At 43.1% G+C, this 26,964-nt stretch overlaps 1 protein-coding gene across 9 annotated transcripts in view; it reads left to right on the top strand.

The window, feature by feature from the left end:
• LOC137321295 (multiple PDZ domain protein) overlaps positions 1-26,964 on the top strand; it is a 326,443-nt gene that overhangs the window by 147,051 nt on the left and 152,428 nt on the right. For 7 of the 9 annotated variants that reach the window (XM_067983664.1, XM_067983660.1, XM_067983668.1 and 4 more), the window contains 2 exons: positions 3,868-4,066; positions 6,902-6,943. In XM_067983664.1, the coding sequence (XP_067839765.1) occupies positions 3,868-4,066; positions 6,902-6,943 (241 nt within the window). The remainder of the gene's footprint in view (positions 1-3,867; positions 4,067-6,901; positions 6,944-26,964) is intronic. The other 2 variants (XM_067983665.1, XM_067983661.1) reach the window with 1 other exon arrangement.

Genomic DNA, 26,964 nt, shown 5'->3' with positions numbered 1-26,964 from the left:
TGTACCGCCACCTCTGGTGGATCTGTCCTGCCGTTGGGACAGGACATACCCAGGGATGGTGATGGAAGAGTCTGGGACGTTGACTGAAAGGTATGATTCTGTGAGTATGGCTATGTCAGGCTGTTGCTTGACTAGTCTGTGGGACAGCTCTCCCAATTTTGGCACAAGTCCCCATATGTTAGTTAGGAGGACTTTGCAGGGTCGACTGGGCTTGGTTTGCCTTTGTCGTGTCTGGTGCCTCGTGGTCCGTCCGGTTTTATTCTTCTTGTGACTTTTTTTAAGCGAGATTTTACAACTGAGTGGCTTGCTCGACCATTTCAGAGAGCAATTAAGAATCAACCACATTGCTGTGGGTCTGGAGTCACATATAGGCCAGTCCGGGTAAGGACGGCAGGTTTCCTTCCCTAAAGGGCATTGGTGAACCAGATGGGTTTTTACGACAATCCGGTAGTTTCATGGCCACCATTACTGGTACTAGTATTTTAATTCCAGATTTTTATTTGATTAATTGAATTTAAATTCCCCAGTTGCTGTGGCGGAATTTGAACTCATGATTTCGGATTATTAGTCCAGGCCTCTGGATTACTCGTCCAGTAACATAACCACTATGCTATCTACCTTTGTGTCATCAGCAAATTTAGCAACCATACATTCGGTCCCTTCATCCAAGTCATTGATATAAATTGTAAATAGTTGAGGCCCAAGCACTGATCCCTGTGGCATTCCACTCATTACATCTTGCCAACCTGAAAATGACCCATTTATGCCTACTCTCTGTTTGCTGTTAGCTAACCAATCCTTTATCCATGCTAATATGTTACCCGCTACACTATGAGCTCTTATTTTGTGTAGTAGCCTTTGATGTGACACCTTGTCAAAAGCCTTCTGGAAATCCAAGTACACCACATCCACAGGATCCCTTTATCCACGTTGCTTGTTACTTCCTCAAAGAACGCTAATAAATTAGTCAAACACGATTTCCCTTTCACAAAGCTGTGTTGACTCTGCCTGATTGCATTGGGATTTTCTAAGTGCCCTTCCAGAATCTAGGAAACTTTGGAAAATTAATACCAATGCATCTACTAAATCTGCTGCCACTTCTTTTAAGACCCTAGGATGAAGTCCGTTATGACCTGGGGACTTGTTAGCTTTTAGTTCTAATATTTTTTTCAGAGCCCTTTCTCTGGTGATTGTAAATATTTTAAGTTCCTTCCCTCCCTTTCACTTCTTGATTCATACTTATTTCTGGCATGTTATTTGTATCCTCTACAGTGAAGACGGATGCAAAATATCTGTTCAATTCATCTGCCATTTCCTTATTCTCCATTATTATTCCCCAGACTCGCTCTGTAGAGGACCAACACTCACTTTACTCACTCTTTTCCTTTTTAAATATCTGTAGAAACTCTTACTATCTGTTTTTATATTTCTAGCTAGCTTTCTCTCGTACTCTAATTTCTCCCTCCTCATTATTCTTTTAGTCATTCTTTGCTGTTTTTTATTTTCTGTCCAATCTTCTGACCTGCCACTAATCTTCGCGGAATTTTATGCTTTTTCTTTCAATTTGATACTATTTTTAATTTCCTTAGTTAGCCATGGATGGTTCTCACTGGAATGTATCTTTGCTGAGTGTTATGAAATATCTCATTAAATGTCTGCCACTGCATCTCTACTGACCTATCCCTTAACCTAATTTCCCAGTTCACTTTAGCCAGCTCTGTCTTCATGCCCTCATAATTGCCCTTATTTAAGTTTAAAACACTAGTCTTAGACTTACTCTTCCCTCCCTCAAACTGAATGCGAAATTCAATCATATTGTGATTGCTTTTAAATGTTAAGTTTTTAAAGCAAATTGTATTCACACAAGTTTTTTTTAAAAAACACTCAAACGAAAGGTGGTTAAATACTAATTCTCCTCAAAGATTGTAAGCATTAAGCACTTTGTTAGCTTGCCGTGGTAATCCATAAACCTCTCACATCATTGTGTTTTGAGGTCTTTTGTCCCAGGCACTAGGCAGAAGTGTTTCGGCAGGCCTTCCCTTCTGGCTGTGAATGTGATGACAACAGACAGTGGGCCCGATGTTGGCGGGGGGGGGGGGGGGGGAAGAGCATGATAGTGGTGGGGGGGGGGGAGGGGAGCCCGGAATTGCCGGGAACGTGGAGACCCTGACTATTTTAACGGCACACTTCATTATCGTTTTTTTTTTACTCCGTTTCCCGCCTGTCAATCTGGCCGGCTGCCGGGTAGGAAAGTTAGCGGTAGAAGGCCGTAACCGGGGCACATCGTGTGGGGGTAGGGGGTTGGGCTGGGAAACATTAGCCGAGGGCGGAGGGAATCGGCCGATTGCGGCCGAAAATTTGCTTGAAGGGCCGGGGGGTAAATTCCTGTTCCTGTCCACAAGCATTGCTTTAAAAAGCACTTACCTGCTTGATTCGGCTGCTCCCACCTCCCTTTAACAGCCGGGTTTCCTGATCCCTGGGAAACTTGGTCCGCAGCTGTTAAATTTAAATCAGCGCCAAAAGATCAGGAACGGAGCCTTGTTTACATACTATAATCACGGACCCGCCTCTCCAGAGTGGGTTACTCCGATGCCCTGAATGCCGCCGCAGTTAATACCGAAGTAGGCACATTCGTGCCGGGTTGGAGTTGGGTTTCACAAATTTGCTGATTTTAACCCCCAAACACCTCCTGCCCATCATGGGGGTGGGGGGCACTGGGGAGGTAGTTAAATTTCCCTCCAGTCAGTCAGATTTTTAAATCGAAGATGTGAGGGCGTGCTTTGGCCAGTCTCAGAAGGGTAATGCAAGTTGGTTTGTTACGAGTTTTTTTTAAGTCAAATAAGATGATCTGTTGTTGTGGGGAAATGTAGCATGTTCATTATTTTGTATTCTGCCAATACAAGTTGTACTGATTGAATTAAGTTAATCCGATCATAACTGTTGCTATGTATATTCACTTACTGTGAAATAAAATACCTTAATGATTCTTACCAGACCTCACCTTACTATGAATTTTCTTGGTCAGTCTTCGAAAAAAATTGGAGAGATATGTGGGGGCACGTCATTTGGCTCATCACACGGTATTATTGTTACACTCCCTAGGTTATGTTGCTGTATAAGTAGATGTTGGACAGTACACCTAAACATAAGATGCTCAGACCGCTTACGGGAGTTACTTTCACCGCTGTACCCAAGACAATGTCTAAAGCGAGACCTTAAACTTGTAACATCATTGAGAAAATTGTGAAGGAAATTCCTTTTTTAAAAAAAACCTATGAATTTGGAGTCAGCAATGTTCTGTTTTTCATCAGATATTTTTGTAAATTATCTGGAAGGTTGAGTTGCCACTTATTGCAACATAGGTTACCATTCCAACAAGCATTCTGTAAAAAGTGAGCTTTCAGATTTGCCAGGGAAGGCCGGCAGATGTTTTTCTGGATAAAAGACCAAATAAACTCCCATCAAATACTGTTTTGATTTAACTCCTTTAAAAAGGAGCTACATAGTTTATGGTATTTGCATGAAAAAATTGCCATGCTTTACTGTTATCGAGCACTGGTTCCAGTTCTTTTGGGACCAATGAAATGTCGGTAAAGGAAAGCCACCTGTAGCTATCAGTGTCAGATTGGCTCCTTAAGTTTTACTCCGTCACCTTTTTGGAGGCCAGAGAAATTTCAGAGTTTTCTTCTTGAAAGGTCAGTTGTGCTTAGTGGTCTTGCTCAGGAAATTAAATACATTGGAGAAAGTATGATGGTACAAATTGTACGTGTATGTTAGAACAAATAGTCTTGCTGAGTTAAATGGTTACTTTTTTGTTGCGTTTTACTTGTGAAGAATTTTCAACAAAATATCTTTCTAATCTTGTAGGAATGACTGTGAGTGCCAGCAAGGACGGCTCAGGAATGATGGTGCGTAATATCATTCATGGTGGATCCATCAGTCGTGATGGCCGAATTGGGGTAGGTGACTGCATCTTAGCAATCAATGGCGAAGCAACTACAGATCTCACCAATGCACAATCCCGTGCAATGCTACGAAGACATTCTCTAATTGGACCGGACATAATGTAAGTGACAAAAATGAAGATTCAGACAAATAGTAATGAGGGCTGCGGTCAGAGATAGAGACATGATAAAGTAAGAAGCTAATAAGGTTAAATTGCTCTAGGGCAGGGATGTCGAGTCTTTTGGAGGTAGGGCTAGATACTTTTGTTACAACCAGTGTGTGGGGTGCATCATTACACAGAAATGCGAGTCCTGATGCACAGAAAATTCAAGTGCCCCAATGCAAGACCCCATAGACAAAAAAAGAAGCAAGACTGCCCACAAACAAAAATGTGGCACTACCAACAAAAAAAATAGCAGGACTGCCCAAGCAAAAGATCATCCCCCAACCTATCCCCAGACACACACAAGTGAGACCTTGTACACAAAAATTCAAAGTCTTTTCCCAGTGTCCTTATTGCACTCTTCTTCTCCCCCTCCCTCTGATCCTCACCCCGTGATACTTAGGCTTTCCAAATATCAATTATCGTTTACAGAGCTTTGATTGTTTCAGTAGTTTTGAAAATTGCATAGAAAACAATGGCAATTCTGATCCTAAATTATATTGAAAAGCATTTGGAAAGCAAATTGAAATTAAATCCTAGTAGGTTGATGCACATTTTAATGCCGCCCTGGTTCAGAAGTAGAGTTACATTTCAGAAGTGTGGATAATCTTTAGTAACCTTGACTCTCAGAAGTTTGTTTCTACACAGTCTCATAAATTTCTGTCCCTCCTTCATTATTATTTTCCAGTTTGAAATTAAGATGCTAACGCATGAATTTTGGGTGTGAACATTTTTTAGTGAATAACTTGTACAAATTGATTCAAGGAGAAAAAAGGGCTATTTATTTGTAATTTTTTTTGAAGGTTGGAACACAGAGCAATTATAAGTTAAGTAAACCATTTTAAATAGGAACATGTCTGAAGAGATGTCAAACCATCGGTACCACCACAAAATCCCATCTTGCTTTGTCAAAAGCATCAGTTACTGCTATTTTGGACTTTATCACGTTTTCTGTGTTTTAAAGATTACATAGATATTTTGACAATTTATGGAAAGCAATTAAAAATGTAGATTTTGACTAATACTTTCTGATTTTAAAACCCTGAAAATTAGCTCCGTGGTCTGTATATAATCAAAAAGAAAGCTGATTTTGCTTGGAGATGTTGGCTTTTGACTATTTTTAAATGTCAAAGTTTTGACAATAAAATGTAAAAAAAATTATTAAAAGCAATGTTTCAACCACAGATTATCCAAGAAGAAATATTTTCCATTGCAATTCAAAGAAGGTTTACAAAGTTAAATTGACCAATGGTACTGCATCAGTCGGACTGAATAACCTGTGACATACAATGAATGATCTCTTTAAAACTCCCCCCAACTAATTGATTAATTTGAAGTCATTCAAGTCTAGTGGTCCATTCAAATATTATTTCAAACAAACTTTAATACAATAAGGGAAGCTGAAATATTGAACCACAAGGGCGTTAATTTTGATTATTGGCACAGCTACATCTTAAGTTTGCCACTTTTCTATGGGCTTCACCTGGCCAGTGTTCCTTGATTCAGTGTAACCCTTGACTAATACGGCTTTGCTCCAAAGATTTTTAATTTGGTTCCTAAGAATCCATCTCCAGAGCCAGATGCTCCTTGGCAAAATGTTCAACTTGCTGTCTGGGTCACACTGACTTTTGTGTTATAGTCACATCAAGACAAGCGCATTCTTGATCAAAGCATTAAAAACTCTAATGTAACAGTTTCTCCTACATGCAAAAACCTTCATCCAAGGATAACTTGGCAAGCTAGTTGTGCCTTTATCCACATTCAACAATTTATATCCTTAACTATTTTACTTGGAAGAATGAGAAGCAATTTTAGGCTGTTGATCAAAGAAAATTTTGAGCCTGGACTAAAAGTCTTGAAAAAGTGAATATGGGAAATTCCTTACTTTTAGTTGGAATGTTAGAAATGTTACTACCACAGTAGATTGTGATTTTAATTTTTCCAATGTACAACTTTTTTATTTACTTGTTCTCGATGGATAGTCCCGACAGTGGAATGGGAGAAGAGCTGTATGATTCGTGTCTCCCTGCATTTGACACACCTATTGGATTTACAAGCTTGTGAATTGAGAAAGAGTCAACTTCTAGTACTCAGATACACATACAACCTTCATCTTCATTTTGTTTATTGAAAATTCAATAATTCTTCCCAATGCGGGAGGGGGGAGGATCTTATTCAGAAATGAATTCACCTTTTGTTAGTCTAATGCATCATTGAAATAATTGACATTTTGAAGAATTTACATAATTCCAATGGATGTATTTTGTATTTATATCACGATTTTAATGTTAAATTATCCAAAGTCTGCAACGTAGTGTGTATATGTAGTATAAACTCCTTTAAATATAATGTCATTTCTGAATGAGGTTGTATTTCACATTTCCAATAACCATGAGCTAGTCTTAGCATTAAGAATGAGGGTATTCATCGTTTTTTATGTGGTCATTATGGGCCCTAAGGAATAGAAAGAGCTACTGGGAGAGGTAAAAAATAACTTTTAATTCTTTGAGAGATGTAGGAAAAGATTAAAGATTTGGTGATTAACAAAACAATGTAATGGGAGAGCTCTCACATTTAAAACGATAAAATGAAATTGAATTGTTATTAGTATGTATGATATTAACCTGTCTAAAGAAATTTTTAAGTGCATACAAAGAACTCCATTATTTGCATGTAAGTATTACTAGTTCATATCCAGACTTTATTTAATGTGTGTGCCTCTTTCATGAAATTAGCACAAGGTATGTGACACTAGTGTAAAAGATGCTGCGCATTATGCTTTTCACATTCTAGATCTCCTTGTGCACCTGGTGATGATCAGTCCCCTTTTTATGTGTGAGTATTAGTGTGTTTTAAGAAACTGCATGTAGATCATGAAAGCCAATACTGCAATAAATTACATCTTATTAATAAACACAGCATGCTTCAATCATGTTTGTTTCACTTGTGAGCTTTATCCAGATACATGCATTTTCAATCTTACAGGTCCAACAAAATTATTTCACATCTATAATAGGCTACTGGGATGCATATTTGAAAGATGGTGTCAGATGAGGGTAATATGTTTGTTTTCTTCACAACTGAGATGTCAGGCATATGTCCCGAGATACACCTGCTTGGACCCTGGTAGATTTTCCAGAATCAAGGAGCGGTTTCCTGATTTGCATTCCAATGGCTGACACCATAATGGGTGCATCTATACTGAGAAGGCTGGAAAATCAGGCTATGGGTGCCTTTTCATTGGTGGATGGTGTGGGTTCAGGGTCTCCCCTTAAAAATCCCCCCTCCCCCAGAAACAAACATCCCCACCCTACCTCCCCCTCCCCTCAAAGGGTCTGCACTGAAAAATATATATATTTTTTAATTACACCCTCTTCAGGTGTCCAGGCCTCAATCTTCGTCTGGACCTTTGAGTGGGCCACCTTGTGTCTGTCTAAGGTACATATGGTGTCATCAGGAGTATTTCTACCAATTATTTCCTGGGTGCCACTGAGGGTCAAGGTTGTGGAAACTCTGAGTCCCCAACGTAGGGCCTGACCAGCACTCCATCCCACAAAAAGAGCCTTGTAAAAGGCAGTCAGTGTCTTCGCCCCCTCAAAACCGTCAAGAAAGTTCAGCGTTAGTAGACTGGAGAGAATACATGGACTCGCTGGTGATTTTGGGGCTCAAATGTTCAACAATATATCCAATAAATACATTTCCCCCAAAAGCCTAATCGTTTCAGCAGACAAATAATTGAGTATGGTAGTGTAGTGGTTATAGTGTCATAGTATTGTACAGCACAGGAGGAGGCCATTTGGCCCATCGTGCCAATTCTTTGAAAGATTTTTTTTTTTTTATTCGTTCACGGGATGTGGGCGTCGCTGGCAAGGCCGGCATTTATTGCCCATCCCTAATTGCCCTCGAGAAGGTGGTGGTGAGCCGCCTTCTTGAACCGCTGCAGTCCGTGTGGTGACGGTTCTCCCGCAGTGCTGTTAGGAAGGGAGTTCCAGGATTTTGACCCAGCGACAATGAAGGAACGGCGATATATTTCCAAGTCGGGATGGTGTGTGACTTGGAGGGGAACGTGCAGGTGGTGTTGTTCCCATGCGCCTGCTGCCCTTGTCCTTCTAGGTGGTAGAGGTCGCGGGTTTGGGAGGTGCTGTCGAAGAAGCCTTGGCGAGTTGCTGCAGTGCATCCTGTGGATGGTACACACTGCAGCCACAGTGCGCCGGTGGTGAAGGGAGTGAATGTTTAGGGTGGTGGATGGGGTGCCAATCAAGCGGGCTGCTTTATCTTGGATGGTGTCGAGCTTCTTGAGTGTTGTTGGAGCTGCACTCATCCAGGCAAGTGGAGAGTATTCCATCACACTCCTGACTTGTGCCTTGTAGATGGTGGAAAGGCTTTGGGGAGTCAGGAGGTGAGTCACTCGCCGCAGAATACCCAGCCTCTGACCTGCTCTTGTAGCCACAGTATTTATATGGCTGGTCCAGTTAAGTTTCTGGTCAATGGTGACCCCCAGGATGTTGATGGTGAGGGATTCGGCGATGGTAATGCCGTTGAATGTCAAGGGGAGGTGGTTAGACTCTCTCTTGTTGGAGATGGTCATTGCCTGGCACTTATCTGGCGCGAATGTTACTTGCCACTTATCAGCCCAAGCCTGGATGTTGTCCAGGTCTTGCTGCATGCAGGCTCGGACTGCTTCATTATCTGAGGGGTTGCGAATGGAACTGAACACTGTGCAGTCATCAGCGAACATCCCCATTTCTGACCTTATGATGGAGGGAAGGTCATTGATGAAGCAGCTGAAGATGGTTGGGCCTAGGACACTGCCCTGAGGAACTCCTGCAGCAATGCCTTGGGGCTGAGATGATTGGCCTCCAACAACCACTACCATCTTCCTTTGTGCTAGGTATGACTCCAGCCACTGGAGAGTTTTCCCCCTGATTCCCATTGACTTCAATTTTACTAGGGCTCCTTGGTGCCACACTCGGTCAAATGCTGCCTTGATGTCAAGGGCAGTCACTCTCACCTCACCTCTGGAATTCAGCTCTTTTGTCCATGTTTGGACCAAGGCTGTAATGAGGTCTGGAGCCGAGTGGTCCTGGCAGAACCCAAACTGAGCATCGGTGAGCAGGTTATTGGTGAGTAAGTGCCGCTTGATAGCACTGTCGACGACACCTTCCATCACTTTGCTGATGATTGAGAGTAGACTGATGGGGTGGTAATTGGCCGGATTGGATTTGTCCTGCTTTTTGTGGACAGGACATACCTGGGCAATTTTCCACATTGTCGGGTGGATGCCAGTGTTGTAGCTGTACTGGAACAGCTTGGCTAGAGGCGCAGCTAGTTCTGGAGCACAAGTCTTCAGCACTACAGCTGGGATGTTGTCAGGGCCCATAGCCTTTGCTGTATCCAGTGCACTCAGCCGTTTCTTGATATCACGTGGAGTGAATCGAATTGGCCGAAGACTGGCTTCCGTGATGGTGGGGATATCGGGAGGAGGCTGAGATGGATTATCCACTCGGCACTTCTGGCTGAAGATGGTTGCAAACGCTTCAGCCTTGTCTTTTGCACTCACGTGCTGGACTCCGCCATCATTGAGAATGGGGATGTTTGCAGAGCCTCCTCCTCCTGTTAGTTGTTTAATTGTCCACCACCATTCACGACTGGATGTGGCAGGACTGCAGAGCTTTGATCTGATCCGTTGGTTGTGGAATCGCTTAGCTCTGTCTATAGCATGTTGCTTCCGCTGTTTAGCATGCATGTCGTCCTGAGTTGTAGCTTCACCAGGTTGGCACCTCATTTTTAGGTACACCTGGTGCTGCTCCTGGCATGCTCTTCCACACTCCTCATTGAAACAGGGTTGATCCCCTGGCTTGTTGGTAATGGTAGAGTGAGGAATATGCCGGGCCATGAGGTTACAGATTGTGCTGGAATACAATTCTGCTGCTGCTGATGGCCCACAGCGCCTCATGGATGCCCAGTTTTGAGCTGCTGGATCTGTTCTGAATCTATCCCATTTAGCTAACCAATTAGTCCCATTCCCCTGCTCTTTCCCCATAGCCCTGTAAATTTTTTCCCTTCAAGTATTTATCCAATTCTCTTTTGAAAGTTACTATTGAATCTGCTTCCACCACCCTTTCAGGCAGTGCATTTCTGACCATTACAACTCGCTATGTAAAAAAAAATGTTTCCTCATGCCGATCACCTTAAATCTGTGTCCTCTGGTTTCCTCTGCCGCTGGAAACGGTTTCTCCTTATTTACTCTGTCAAAACCATTCATGATTTTGAACACCTCCATCAAATCTCCCCTTAACTTTCTCTGTTTTAAGGAGAACAATCCCAGCTTCTCCAGTCTCTCCACATAACTGAAGTCCCTCACCCCTGGCACCATTCTGGTAAATCTCTTCTGCACCCTCTCTAAGGCCTTCACATTCTTCCTAAAGTATGGTGCCCAGAATTGAACACAATACTCCAGCTGAGGCCTAACCAGTGTTTTAGAAAGGTTTAGCCCAGGATCCTATATGCTTTTTAACAGTCTTCTCAACTTGTCCTGCCACCTTCAAAGATTTGTGTATGTGCACCCCCAGATCTCTCTGTTCCTGCACCCCCTTTAAAATTGTACCATTTAGTTTATATTGCCTCTCCTCATTCTTCCTACCAAAATGCATCACTTCACACTTCTCTGCATTAAATTTCATCTGCCATGTGTCTGCCCATTTCACCAGTCTGTTTATGTCCTTCTGAAGTCTGTTACTATCCTCCACATTGTTTACTACATTTTCGAGTTTCGTGTCATCTGTCGAGGTCATTAATATATATCAAAAAGACCAGTAGTCCTCATACTGACCCCTGGGGAACACCACTGTACACTTCCCTCCAGCCTTAAAAACAACCGTTCACCACTACTCTCTGCTTTCCCTTAGCCAATTTTGTATCCACACTGCCACTGAACCTTTAATCCCATGGGCTTTAATTTTCCTAACAAGTCTATTATGTGGCACTTTATCAAATGCCTTTTGAAAGTCCATATACACAACATCAACCACACTACCCTCATAAACCCTCTCTGTTACTTTATCAAAGAACTCAATCAAGTTAGTCAAACATGATTTTTCTTTAACAATTCCGTGCTGACTTTCATTTATTAGCCCATACATCCCAATTGTCAATTTATTTTGTCCCGGATTATTGTCTCAAAGTTTCTCCACCACTGACATTAGGCTGACTGGCCTGTAATTGCTGGATTTGTCTTTCTCCCTTTTATAGAATGAAACCTGTTGTCCTTACACAGTCTGGCCTTTATATGACTCCAATCCCACACCAACATGGTTGACTCTTAACTGCTCCCTGAATTCGCCTAAAAAGCCACTCAGTTGTCCAGCGCCATCTCAGAGTAGTGAGGTTTGGTAATAAATGCTGGAATTGCCAGTAATGCTAAATCCTGAGAATGATTTTTAAAATATGCATAGGCGTTTGTAGACACATCTTTTGAAAACACAAATTCTTCAGTAATCCTGTGAATGGAGCAATGGAAATGTTTTAATTCCTGAAATTACTTCCCTGTGTTAAATGGAAATGGAATGCTCTTCCATTCCAATACTAGCCTATGTACCTCTTTATTTTAAGTGGGGGAGGGAGGAGAGGGAATACATTTTGTCATCCTTGAGCAATGTCAGTTTTTTTTCCCCACGACACAGAATGGAGCATTGGTAGCAATTTCCTGCCTGATAAATGTCTAGTACTTTAGTACCCATCATGTGATACCATAAACCTTCATCACTGTCTGCTTTGTTACATTTCATTTACATTAAATTGAGTCCTCTCCTCAGCGTGCACATCACCTTTGACCTGCCCCAATTCCACCCAAAAAGCCTGAAGTAATATCAGACATGCATCATCATTACACAGTTTGCACTCACCAAAATTCTCATCTTGTCAGTTGGAGTCTTCACCTATTTCAGATTTTGCCCCACTCCTTCAGAGCTGAGAATAAAAATGGCAGCTCCTCCTCCTATCTCTATCCTGGCTCCTGCTGTTTATTTTAAATCTTCTCCCTACATAGCTATCGAGCTCGGCTCATTTTAAATTACCCTGAAAGCTTGGGCTGAAGTTGGGATTTGAAAGCAGAGTTCTCATTTTAAGTATTACAGTGCTGGATTAGCAGAGCAATAGCTAGTAAGAATGTACTGGTATGGTGCTGCTGTTACATCTACATTTTTGGCAAAATTGCTTTGTTAGAATGGAAACTAAACCGGAGGAAAGCTGAGGGAAGGTATTTAACTCAACACTTCCTTCCCGCCTTCCCCATCTACTATTAGCCCCCAATCTGGCTGTAAATTTTTGGTCATAGATTTACAGTAGGTTATGCTGATGAGCGAAGGCCAGCATTGACCTGACCCATGGGTGTTCCCATAGACGTTCTTGGGACTGGACCTGGTTTCCTTCACAATGATTTGCCAGTTTAATTTAAATATGGAAATTGTTCCCTCATTTTATCTGCTACCAAATTAATCAAATAGACACGGTGGCCTCGATATTACGACAGGACCGAGCGGGGTTAAAAATGTAAAAGCGGCAGGTTTCGTGGTATGAGAGTGTTCTGCCTTGGAGAGGCGGGACACTTCATTAACATATTTAAATCAGGCTCTCACAGTGCAATTGGGAGCCTGATTTAAATCTAGCAGCTACTGCGGGGAATGGGAAAACCCGGCAGCGAAAGGGAGGTGGGGGCTGCTGGCTCAAGAAGGTAAGTGCCTTTTACAGCACTCCTTGCGGGCCAGGAGGAGCAGGAGTGCTCCCACCGGCCCCTCAAGGAAGCCTTTGGTCTCCCCTCTGCCGATCGGGGCCTCTCTCTTTTCCCCCCCCCCCTCCCCCCCCCGCCGCGATCGTAGATCTCCCCACCAAGCCCCAACAGCTGCTTCTGCACGCCGTGATCATGGCTGACCCCTCACCTTAAGCCACGATCTCTCGCTCCCTCCCTCCCTGATGACCGACTCCCCCCTCCCGATTGTCGGGGACCATCCCCAAGGATCCCAGCTGCAGCCCCATGTCGCAGGTTTTCCCGCCTGGAAGCTGGTCAGCCTGTCAATTTGTCCGGCCGCCGGGCAGGAAATGGAAGAAAAAAGTCATAATGAAATCCTGCCGTTAAATTCAGCCTCCCTGTAAGTATCGGGGCCAGTAGATTTCACTGTGTACATGCTTGCTCCAAAACTACCACACACAGTAATTCAGGATCGTTGGCAGATGGTTGTTCCGTGTTGAGAGAACATAAGAAATAGGAGCAAGAGTAGGGCATACGACCCCTCGAGCCTGCTCCACCATTCAATCAGATCATGGCTGATCTTCTACCTCAACTGCACTTTCCCCTCTATCCCCAGATCCCTTGATTCCCTTAGAGTCCAAAAATCTATCGATCTCGGCCTTGAATACACTCAACGACTGAGCATCCTCAGCCCTCTGGGGTAGAGAATTCCAAAGATTCCACTGACGATCCGGATTCTTTCCCCTCAGTCTGGTTCAGTAATAACTGAAGTCGAATACATTTTAAAGTCCAACACATCTTTAATAGCAGGGTTCTTAGTCTGCAGCATTGATTTGGACTCCTGATAGAGTCCCTCTATGCTGGCAGAGCAAGAACAAAAACATACAGAAATCCACACGTTTTTATACAGATGAATAGGGTTGGAACATACTTAACGAGGGTCAACACCAATCATAAGCCGGGCATAGGTTGCCATGCGAGGTTACATTATTTCCGGCCAATCATAAATCGTCCATGTGCTGATCATGCTGCTGTTAGACATCAAAGGGGATAACTTCCTCATCTTCCAACTTGGAATGTTCTTCCCTGTTCCTTCTGTTCCTTATCTCCCAACCTGGAATGTCTTTCAACTTTGGCTAAGCTCGTTCCCTATATTGATCTGCCATAAACATGGAGACATTCAGACCAGTCCTTGACTCACATCAAAGACCTATCATTGATAAGACAATGCAGGCCTGCTGACTAAGCAAACATATGGCCCAGCAGGAGGGCCAGGCCACTTGTATCAATCTCAGTTACTAACTAATTAACCCTTTCTAACCATTTTGCATTCTGCTTCTTTGCCACGTAGGCATTTTAATATTTTACCGAAAACTGACCACGTAGGGATTCTCATTCCCCCCTTTTATCATTTTATGATAACCAATTATTACGGTGCTCACTGGTTCTGCAGGTTCTGCAGTGCAGCAACATTTAAGTAAGCAATAAACTATAAGAATTATAACAATGAATATGACTAGCCCTTGAACTAGAGAAGTCCCAATAGAACACAGACATGTTTCATCAATACGCCTTTGTACTCTTATCTGTTCTCAGGAACAGACTCCTTCTAAACATCTCTCAAGTAAGCTGTGAATGTCCTTGGTCAGCTAAACCTATTCATGTTAGTTTGAAAAGGCTAACATAGTCAAATATCCTATGGTGCTTTATATTTTGTTTCCAGCCTAACTAGACTGAATGGTACCTTTCAGACCATTTTACACCTGTGAATTGGTGCCCTCCCCATTATATCCCTTAATCCAAATTCTCCCTACAATATCCCGCTAGATGCTGTACCTCATCTTAACCAGGTTCCCTTCGTGTTGGCTACCAGTCCGGGTGGAAGAGAGGCAGAGCATCTGATAATCCTATCAAACTATAATTGTCTTCCCTTTTACATGCACCTTACCCCAGCGGGTGCTACTCCCAGTACCATTAAGATGTGTTCTTAGTTGAAACCACAGAGACAATGGGGACATTCTCACCCAGGCTCTGTTTTACTATCTTTGCCAAACCCTTCATCTTACATTTATTACATGCAATGAAAATCAAGAAGCACATTACAACAAACTGCACTACGACTAATACATATGAAATTAATCTAATCCAAGGATGGATCTGTATATTCAGTCCCAAATTCCAGAGGTAATTTCACCAGGTGGTGACTTTAATTTGGTCAATGTCATGCTTAATGTTGTTATTGTCCTGTTGTAGGTTATAATAAACCTTCTGGGAGAGGCGTATCTCCATTCGCAATGCTTCCAAGTATTTAGGCAACAGGGGTGTCAGATACCCAAATGTGTCCTGATATGCTTTTAAGTCCTTTCTGACATTCTCAGAAACTTGTAAGGTGGTGAGGTTATGCCGGTGTATCTCTACCAGTTCCTCGGGTCCAATCCAAACCAGGACTTCAGAAATGGAGTAGAATTCTGGACTTAAAATATCACAAGTTAGATTGGCATATTTAAACGTTTTCAAATTAGTTGTAACACAATATTTGCCCTCTCCGGCATATACCACTTAAGTGGGTTTTAGATCCGCCTCTAGGACCTCCATGGTACAGTTAATATCCCGATTGGTCGGTATTATTAAACCCACACTGTGCTTCTAGGCTGTGTCCAACACTATGTGGACACACAGTGACAGCATGTCTAGTAACACATCCCTTTAATTTTGTTCCAGCCAATCTGCTTAAATCTACGTCCTCTAGTTCTTGAACCCTCTGCTAGGGGAAACAGGTACTTCCTGTCTACTTTATCTGGGCCCCTCATAATCTTGTAATTTTGTATCCATCGTGCGGATATCTTCTAAATATTGTTTCTCCCAATTTTATTGTTAACTGATGGGAACCTAACCCTGAATTTTGGAAATCCAAATTACTGTGTCCCTCTTTACTTTAATTTCAGTCCTTTTGATTGATACCAGTGTTTCCTGACTGTTTCATTAATTAGTTGGTTTCTCTATGGACCATGTGTCAGTGCCTTGTTTAAAAGGATTTCTCACTCGCCTGGACCACATTAACCATTTTCCTGTTGTGCTGTTGTCAAGTAACTGAGCCTGTCTGAGACTCATTCTTCAATGTATCTTCTTCATGTATCTCCGCATACTAGCAGCATCTCATAGGAATGAGCTTAGTGTTCTTGGATATTAATTTTCTGCTGGCCAGTCTCTTCTTCCTCATGGTATTTCCGAACATTTTCCATGGCACACATCATATGTCCTGTAGGATTCAGTCCTGTAAAAGCAACTGGTTTGTTTAAAGAGTGGTTGCAATAGCTCACCAGGCCATAGGCCTTTGTAATCATGTTCTTCATCCTGATCTCCGTTTCAGATGATGGCAACATACATTTGTATCTTTTATGTCCACTGCAGCCATTCTTAGGTTTTCAGGTTATCTTATCAAAAAGATCAGGGGTGTCTAGAGTGCTTATCTCCCCCTGCATGGTCCTGATGTCAGGGTAGTGGCCAGGCTATTGAGTGTAGTTTTCTCATTATTCATTATAGGCAAGGACACAAATATCTCCACGAGAAAGCTATCAATTTACTATTCTCAACTACACTTTCCTGACTTCCACTAGATTGTATATTTATGCCAGATTGATTTTTTTTATCATGCCCAATTCAATGACTTTAGAGAAATTCCCATATCTCCCCACCTCGAGCATTCTGTCTCGGAAGACAACAAATAGGCTAAAACAAAACAAATCAAAATGTTTTCAAAAGAGAATCAGGTTGATATCACCACGCTGTGACATTTGGTATCCGCTGATGTCTGCAGCTAAAGTCTTAAATCTTTAACACCACTGGATCGTTTCCTGCACCAAATTTCTCCAGCAAAGGTTGCACCGTAACTTTGTAACTACTCTTGGTAATCCTGCACCATCAACACTCACGTGGTCCCAAAAAAAAACCAGGGTCACCTGTTTTAAAAGAAACACAGAAAATCCATTGCGGCTCTTCTTGAGAGCCCAAGTGATTAATTTGTCAAATCTTCATTTATTATTTATTTATCCAAAGGAATAATCCCTATACCCAAAACAAATTTAGAAAACAAAACAGGAGAGAGAATTTGCCTAGTTCCACTCTCTCCCTCTCTCTGAAGCACGCAGCCTGTCTGAAATAAACACAGTCTCTCCCACATACAGATGTACGCAGGGCTGCAGACTGGAATTTCTAACTCCAAGTCCTAATCTCTGTGTTTTCAAGATGTAACCACATTAAGCAGATATCATTAGCAGCCGCCTACTAAGATACGTTATATTCCTCTTTTATTAATTTATTAATGGTTTGGGCATGTGTTTCTAGCACTGTAGCTATCTGTTGCAAATATATGGTCAGCATTTGATCCTCAGACAATTCCTTATCTGTATTTTCATTTATCTTTTAATATATCTTTAATGCGAGACCCTAAATCTCTGACCTTTTGATCTAATGTTGTCAAATCAATGGTGTTAACAACGGATGCAAAGGCAGTTGCTATATCACTTATCACAGATCTTTACGTCTCCATATTTGCCTATCTCTTTTTACGATGTCCACCTCCATTCCATGTGGCTCTTTGTTTTAACACTTGAGTTAGGAGCTGTTGATCTAATTGTTGAGTTTTCTTAGCAGTCTCAATGCGAGTTATATAATTTGTCAGGGAAGGTCTCCCCTCTTTGGTCAGATCTTGTATTCTACTATTAATTTCAAATAAAATTGAATAGCCCCAGAACTTGTCAAAACTTCCTTATCATACTGTGGCAGGGTAAAACTGATAGGTGTTTAGTACCCTGTGTCAGTACATAGCTCAAGTAATGGACTTCCAATTGTCTAACCTAAGCTTCCTTTTCATATGATTTGTTTTACATTCCTTTCTTATCAATTTTTCACTGTAGCATGAAAACTTATCTCAGTCAATTGTAGCCTTTGGCATTTCCGAGTGATTGGGACAATTTTACTAATACAACCTATACCAATTGTTACCTCATGTTCACCTGTGTAATGGTTAGCCTCAGACAGTTCTCAACCGACTGGGTCATTTCTATCTGTTTGAACTGGTCTTGGCATGACAGTCTGGCTTCTTGGGATGGAAGGGGTTAATATTAACTTGCTCTTGTGGTAGGAGTAACTTGATCCTTCTCCCTTTTGAGATTAAGTTCCCACCTTCAAAATTTCACTTCACACAGGTTTGACTGATTTTTTTACTTCTCACATTTGTGGATTGCTTTATACTATATTTTTGCACACTATTTTTTACATACTTTTAGTGGATGTGATTATAATCAACGCTCCGAGCTGTTCCAGCTTTCCGACTTTTCCTATCACAGTGATCCTGATAGTTTTTTTAATGTATCCCGTTAATTTTTAACCTCTTTTTAAACCACAGCCAATCACAAAATAAACATTCAAAATGCCAATTTTTTGAAGATTCCATGTCTGGAATTTAACATGCCCACACTTTATAAGAACCAGAATTTAATAGGTCACTTAACCTCAATAACTCCAATTTTAATTCGGCAGTATCAGAATTAAACACACGACAAGACAGATACATTACACAAAGGAAGAAAACACACAAGACACAGTAAGAAGGGGGCGTGGCCCACAACACCGACAAAAAAAACACTGATCAAGACAGGCTTTTTAAAGGGACAGTACACTTAAACAACACAACCTTTCTTTTCCGGGTCTCTGTCTTTTAAACATTTGTCTAGTCACTTAATTCTATCCATTTTTTTTACAGTACTGTCTCCATAAAGCAATTAGTTCTTTGGCTGTGGTACCTCTGTTATTTTTCCAAATTAATTCCTGAGCCTTTTTTCGGCATCTAAGTTTTATCAATAGTTCCTGTTTATATCCAATCATCAGGAACTTAAACCCTGACTACCCTCAGTGATATTAACCACTGACCTACCGCTTACAAGTTATTCCCTCAGTACGTACGCTGACCCTCAGCCGGAGCTGACCCTCAGTGATATTCGACCACTGACCTCTTCCTGCTATTTCTGTGTATTCGCCAGACTGACCTGAATCTTGTAAGGACGCCACGCGAGTGTTAGCGATTGGACGATTCGTCGTCAGACTGACGGATTGGAGGAAAACCGACATAGTAAATTAAGACTACTTACATCGGGGCGCCATTTCCTTCCTCCGTGTCTGAGATAATCCGCCTCTTACTCCGCGAACTCTCGGTGAACGACCGTTAAGATCCCACCGCTGCCACCAAATGACGATCCGGATTCTTTCCCCTCAGTCTGGTTCAGTAATAACTGAAGTCGAATACATTTTAAAGTCCAACACATCTTTAATAGCAGGGTTCTTAGTCTGCAGCATTGATTTGGACTCCTGATAGAGTCCCTCTATGCTGGCAGAGCAAGAACAAAAACATACAGAAATCCACACGTTTTTATACAGATGAATAGGGTTGGAACATACTTAACGAGGGTCAACACCAATCATAAGCCGGGCATAGGTTGCCATGCGAGGTTACATTATTTCCGGCCAATCATAAATCGTCCATGTGCTGATCATGCTGCTGTTAGACATCAAAGGGGATAACTTCCTCATCTTCCAACTTGGAATGTTCTTCCCTGTTCCTTCTGTTCCTTATCTCCCAACCTGGAATGTCTTTCAACTTTGGCTAAGCTCGTTCCCTATATTGATCTGCCATAAACATTTGCCTGAGGAAGGAGAAAATCTCCGAAAGCTTGTGAATTTAAAATAAAATTGCTGGACTATAACTTGGTGTTGTAAAATTGTTTACAATAAACATGGAGACATTCAGACCAGTCCTTGACTCACATCAAAGACCTATCATTGATAAGACAATGCAGGCCTGCTGACTAAGCAAACATATGGCCCAGCAGGAGGGCCAGGCCACTTGTATCAATCTCAGTTACTAACTAATTAACCCTTTCTAACCATTTTGCATTCTGCTTCTTTGCCACGTAGGCATTTTAATATTTTACCGAAAACTGACCACGTAGGGATTCTCACCACGACCCTCCGAGTGAAGAAATTTTTCCTCATTTCTGTCCTAAATTGCCGACCACTTATCTTGAGATTATGACCTCTAGTTCTATACTCTAGCCAGGGGAAACAGCCTCTCAGCATCTACCCTGTCAAGCCCTCTAAGAATTTCAATGAGATCACCTCTCATTCTTCTAAACTCCAGAGAATATAGGCCCATTCTACTCAATCTCTCCTCATAAGACAACCCTCTCATAGTATCATAGTCGGTACAGGAGGAGGCCATTCGACCCATCGTGCCTGTGCTGGCTCTTTGAAAGAGCTATCCAATTAGTCCCATTCCCCTTCTCTTTCCCCATTGCCCTGTAAATTTTTTTGCTTCAAGTGTTTATCCAATTCCCTTTTGAAAGTTACTATTACCACCCTTTCAGGCAGTGCATTTCAGATCATTACAACTCGCTGCGTTAAGATATGTTTCCTCATGTGGCCTCAACTCTTTTGCCGATCACCTTAAATCTGTGTCCTCTGGTTACCGACCCTTAGAATCATAGAGCACAGAAGGCGCCATTCGGCCCATCAAGCCCGAGCTGGATCTTAGTAAGAGTAATCCAGTTAGTCCTATTCCTTTGCTGTTCCCCGGTAGCCCTGCAAATTTTTTCGCTTCAAATATTTATCCAATTCCTTTTTGAAAGCCATGATTGAATCTGCTTCCACCACCCTTTCAGGCAGCACATTCCAGGTCATAGCTACTCGCTGCATTAAAAAAAAGTGTTTCCTCATGCCGCCTTTGTTTCTTTTGCCAATCACCTTAAATCTGTATCCTCTAGTTCTCAACCCTTCTGCCAATGGGAACAGTTTCTCCTTATTTACTGTATCTAAACCCTTCATGAATTTGAACACTTCTATCAAATCTCCTTTTAACCTTTTCTGCTCTGAGAACAATCCCACCTTCTCCAGTCTCTCCACATAACTGAAGTCCTTTATTCCTGGAACCATTCTAGCAAATCTCCTCTGCACCCTCTCTAAGGCCTTGACATCGTTCTTAAAGTGTGTTGCCCAGAATTGAACACAATACTCCAGCTGAGGCCCAACCAGGGTTTTATAAAGGTTTAGCATAACTTCCTTGCTTTTGTACTCTATGCCCCTATTAAAGCATATGGGATTCTGGGCTTTATTAACAGCCTTCTCAACTTATCCTGCCACCTTCAAAGATTTGTGTATGTGCACTCCCAGGTCTCTGTTCCTGCGCCTCCTTTAAAATTGTACCATTTCGTTTATATTGCCTCTCATTCTTCTCACCAAAATGCATTACTTCACACTTCTCTGTGTTAAATTTCATCTGCCATGTGTCTGCCCATTTCACCAGTCTGTCTCTGTCCTTCTGAAGTCTGTTACTATCCTCCACATTGTTTACTACATTTTTGAGTTTCGTGTCATCTACAGACTTTGAAATTATACTCTCTATACCCAAGTCCAGGTCATTAATATATATCAAAAAGAGCAGTGGTCCTAATATTGACCCTGGGGAACACCATTGTATACTTCCTCCAGTCTGAAAAACAACTGTTCACCACTACTCTCTGCTTTCTATCCCATAGCTGATTTTGTATCCATTCTGTCACTGTCCTTTTAATCCCATGGGCTTCAATTTTGCTAACAAGTCTATTATGTGGTACTTTATCAAATGCCTTTTGAAAGTCCATATACACAACAACAACCAAACTACCCTCATCAACCCTCTCCATTACTTCACCAAAGAACTCAATCAAGTTAGTCAAACATGATTTTCCTTTAACAAATCCATGCTGACTTTCATTTATTAGCCCATACTTTTCCAAGTGCCAATTTATTTTGTCCCGGATTATTGTCTCTAAAAGTTTCCCCACCACCGACGTTAGGCTGACTGGCCTGTAATTGCTGGGTTTTTCCCTCGCCCCTTTTTTGAACAGAGACGTAACATTTGCAATCCTCCAGTCCTCTGGCACCATCGCCATATCTAAGGAGGATTGGATGATTGTGGCCAGAACCTCTGCAATTTCCACTCAGTAATCTAGGATGCATCCCACCTGGACCGGGTGACTTTTCTATTTTGATACTGCCAATCTTTTAAGTACCTCCTCTTTATCTATTAATATAGATTGTAAACAGCTGAGGCCCAAGCACTGATCCTTGCAGCATCCCATTATTTACAACCTGCCAGCCCAAAAATGACCCGTTTATTCCTGCTCTGTTTTCTGTCCATTAAACAATTCTCAATCCACGCTAATATATTACCCCCAACACCATGAGCCCTTATCTTGTGTAACAACCTTTTATGTGGCACCTTATCGAATGCCTATTGAAAATCCAAATATACTACATCCGCTGGTTCCCCCTTATCTACTCTGCTAGTTACATCCTCAAAAAAAACTCTAATAGATTTGTCAAACGTGTTGACGCTGCCTAATCATATTACGATTTACTAAGTGCCCTGTTACGATGTCCTTAATAATAGATTCTGGCATTTTCCCTACTACTGATGTGAGGCTAACTGGCCTATAGTTCCCTGTTTGCTCTCTCCCTCCTTTCTTGAATAGCGGGGTTACATTTGCTACCTTCCAATCCACGGGGACCATTCTAGGATCTAGGGAATCCTGAAAGATCAAAAACAATGACCAAGAGGCTTTTAGGCAGCTGATTGCCTCAACAGTGATGGTGTGAATTGCTGCTGGTATATTCTTCATTGTTATAATCTGGATGGTAGGAATCCTAGGGGTTCAGTTTATCTCTGTTTCATTCTAGTTCTGAGCAAGTTATTATCAGACCTTTTTCACCCTGTGGGTTCCTGAGAGTTTAATTTTTCTATAAATATTTTATCAGCCCCTGATTTGCCATGGAGATTAATGAGTATTTGGTGGGTGACTCAGCATACTTTGGCATGCAGTTAATGGGCACCTTGAGCACCATCCTTTTTTGGCTGGGGAAATCATGGTGCCAAAGTTTAATCCACCATCTCACTTTTCTTCCAATGAAAGGAAATGTGCGTGCCGATCAAGTGACATCTCATTTGCTTTCTTTGAAAGGAAATATCACTTTCAATATTTTCTGTAGGTGGGACTTTTATTTCTAAAATTAGACAAACAATTGTTTTGTTTCCTTTTGGAATTATAAGTAAACCCTTTACTTAGCAGTAAATTTGAAGTATCTAGTTGCAGTGTGTGTTTCCTTGTATCATTTCCTGACGCTCAGGTACCAACCAAGAAACGCAACAACTGACTCTGCTTGTTGCCTTCACTAAGCAGAAGGTGCCATTTAATGCACCAGTGACCTAGAGCAGCGCAAGTGCACTCACTAAGTGATATTGTTTTGATTTGACAGCTCGGAACTAAGTGATTTGGTATTGCAGTGCTCGCCTGAAGCTGTAGAATCTCAAATTCTCACCTTCAATTTTTGAACTACTTTAGCATACAGATGTTTTATATATTGCAGTTAACCTTCCTACTCTCCTGCCGTCATCCCAGGCTTGACTCCCTCTTAGATTAAGCCTTCAGCTTCCCTCTGTGCCTCTCTTGGCATCCTCCAAAAGGTCCATCGAGGCACTCATCGCTGTATCCTTACGGACAGCAACCTCAACTGCCCCATCCTGCTCTTTCACCGACCACCCTGTCCAGTGCGCCCGCAAGGGGTTAATCTTACAAATCTCCTTCCCATTCCACTCACCCCTCCCAGTGCTGACCCTGTGGACTCTGCCAGTGGATCAGCTATCACAGCCCCTCTCCGCATCTCCTTCCGGAATGTCCATTCACTTGTGAACAAGGCCTTTGTCACCCACGAGCTTATTGTGGATGATTGCATCGATACCATGGTCTTGACAGTAACCTGGCTGATGGGTGATAACATCTTCCCCCTTAATGAAGCCTCCCCACCTGGCCTGTCTCGACTGCCGCGGTGGCCCTCATCACCAAATCACACCTTGGTCTGTCCCCCTACTCCTCTGGCACCTTCTCCTCCTTTGAGCATTTCACCTTGTTCTGCCCCTTTCACCTCTCTAAAAATCCTCGTTCTCGTCTGCCCACCCAAGTACCATGCCAAGTTTCTCACCAAGATATCTTCACTGCTTTCCTCCCTCAGCCTCTGCACCAAGCGACTTCTCATCCTCAGTGATTTCAACCTCCATCTCAACTCACCGTGCCCTCTCTCCTCTGAGTTCACTGCCCTTCTTTCCTCCCTTAATCTCTCCCTCCATATAAACTGCCCTATCCATATTCACAGCCACCTCCTCAACTGTGCCATCTCATATTGCCTCTCTACTCCTATCGTGTCAACCACGGATAATGCCACCTCTTGTGGCCATATCAAAGCCATATCGCTCTCCACCCGTTCTCCCTCCCAACCATACTTCCTTCTGTGTCTGCCCTGGAAAAATTCTCCCCCAAGTCACTTACAACGGCACTTTCAAATTCCCAACTGTCTAGCCTTTGGCCCTGGTCCATTCACCACGATATTTCTCCATCTGCTCAATCACACCCTCACCTCCACGTTTGATGCCCTTATCCCCATTAAAACCATTATTCTCTCTCACCCCGGTACGGCCTTCATCTCCACTCCCTTAAGTCCAAGGGACGCAGACTTGATGTCGGACAACTGGTTTAGCCCTTCATCGCTAGATCTGGCTGGACCACATAAAGCACTATTGGATCCTGCCCTCTTCTGCCAAAACTGCTCGCTATTCCATCACCTCCAACAACAAATACGAGGAGCTCAAGGACTTCTTTGTCACTAAGATTGTGACCATCTGTTCAGCTTACTCTGCCACTTCCCTCCCTTCCCATAGCCCACTAAGCCAAACTTCCCCATAGGTTCCCCTCTACCCTAGCCCGGAACTCGCATCTCTCCAGTTTCTCTCCTGTCTCCCCTCTTGCCCTCTCCAAGCTCATCTTGACCATGATTCCCACCTCCTAGTCCCTCGACCCTATTCCCACCTAACTGCTGACCACCCAACTTCCCTTCCTGGTCCCCATGTTAGCTGATAGTGCTAACAGTTCCCTCTCCTCAGGTACTGTCACCCTCCCCTCCAAATCTGTCGTCATCCACCTCCTCAAAAAAACCACCCCGACCCCTCTGTCCATGCAAACTACTGCCCCATCTCCAACCAGCCTTTCCTGTCCAAAGTCCTTGAATGTGTTGTCGCCTCCCAAATCCATGCCCACCTTTTCCACAACTCCATGTTTGAACCGTTCCAATCAGGTTTCTGCTCCTGTCACAATACTGAAACGGCTCTTATCAAAGTCACAAATGACATCCTATGTGACTGTGACCATGGTAAACTATGCCTCTTCGTCCTTCTCATTCTGTCTTCAGCCTTTGACACGGTTGACCACACCATCCTCCTCCAACACCTCTCCTCCATTGTCCAGCTGGATGGAACTGCGCTTGCCTCGTTTGGTTATCTTCCCGCTCCCGCACCATTACCGCTGGAGTCCCCCAGGATCTATCCTTGGCCCCCTCCTATTTCTCATCTACGTGCTGCCCCACGGCGACTTCATCCGAAAACACGTCAGGTTCCACGTGTATGCTGACGACACCCAGCTCTACCTCACCACCACCTCTCTTGACCCCTCCGCTGTCTCTGATTCACCACACTGATTGTTCGACATCCAGTACTGGGTGAGCAAAAATTTCCTCTAACTAAATATTGGGCAGACCGAAGCCATTGTCTTTGGTCCCTGCCACAAACTCTGTTCCCTAGCCACTGACGCCATCCCTCTCCCTGGCCACTGCCTGAGGCTGAACCAGACCGTTCGCAACCTTGGCATTCTATTTGACCCTGAGATGAACTTCCGACCACATCTCCGCCTTGCCTCAGCTCCTCTGCTGCTGAAATCCTCATTCGTGCCTTTGTTAGCTCTAGACTTGACTATTCCAATGCTCTCTTGACTGGCTTCCCATCTTCCACCTTCCATATACTTGAACTCATCCAAAACTCTGCTCCCTGTATCCTAATTTGCACCAAGTTCCGTTCTCCATCACCCCTGTGCTCACTGACCTACATTGGCTCCCGGTACAGGAACTCCTCGATTTTAAAATTTTCATCCTTGTGTTCAAATCCCTCCATGACCTCACCCCTCCCTATCTCTGTAACCTCCTTCAGCCCTACAATCCTCGAGTTCTCTGCGCTCCTTGAATTCTTGCCCCGGCGCATCCCGATTTTAATTGTTCCACCATTGGCGGCCGTGTCTTCAACTACCTAGGCCTAAGTTCTGGAATTCCTTCCCTAAACATCTCTGCCCCTCAACCTCTCTCTCCTCCTTTAAGATGCTTCTTAAAACCTATCTCTTTGACTGAGCTTTTGGTCACTTGTCTTATTTCCTGATGTGGCTCGGTGTCATATTTTGTTTGACAGCGCTCCTGTGAAGGGCCTTGGGACGTTTTACTATTTTTTTTTATTCAAATGTGGGCGTCGCTAGCGAGGCCGGCATTTATTGCCCATCCCTAATTGCCCTTGAGAAGGTGGTGGTGAGCTTCCTTCTTGAACCGCTGCAGACGGTGTGGTGAAGGTTCTCCCACAGTGCTGTTAGGAAGGGAGTTCCAGGATTTTGACCCAGTGACGATGAAGGAATGGCGATATATTTCCAAATCGAGATGGTGTATGACTGGGAGGGGAACGTTAAGGTGGTGTTGTTCCTAGGTACCCGCTGCCCTTGTCCTTCTAGGTGGTAGAGGTCTCGGGTTTGGGAGGTGCTATCGAAGAAGCCTTGGTGAGTTGCTGCAGTGCATCCTGTGGATGATACACACTGCAGCCACTGTGCGCTGCTGATGAAGGGAGTGAATGTTTAGGGTGGTGGATGGGGTGCCAATCAAGAGGGCTACTTTGTCATGGATGGTGTCGAGCTTCTTGAGTGTTGTTGGAGTTGCACTCATCCAGGCAAGTGGAGAATATTCCATCACACTCCTGACTTGTGCCTTGTAGATGGTGGAAAGCCTTTGGGGAGTCAGGAGGTGAGTCACTCGCCGCAGAATACCCAGCCTCTGACCTGCTCTTGTAGCCACAGTATTTATGTGGCTGGTCCAGTTAAGTTTCTGGTCAATGGTGACCCCCAGAATGTTGATGGTGGGAGATTCGGCGATGGTAATACCGTTG

The sequence above is a fragment of the Heptranchias perlo genome, chromosome 4 (genome assembly GCF_035084215.1).
Source record: "Heptranchias perlo isolate sHepPer1 chromosome 4, sHepPer1.hap1, whole genome shotgun sequence".
NCBI classification, from domain to species: domain Eukaryota; kingdom Metazoa; phylum Chordata; class Chondrichthyes; order Hexanchiformes; family Hexanchidae; genus Heptranchias; species Heptranchias perlo.
Note: the sequence above shows the minus strand (reverse complement) of the source record. Positions and strands in the feature narration are given on the sequence as shown.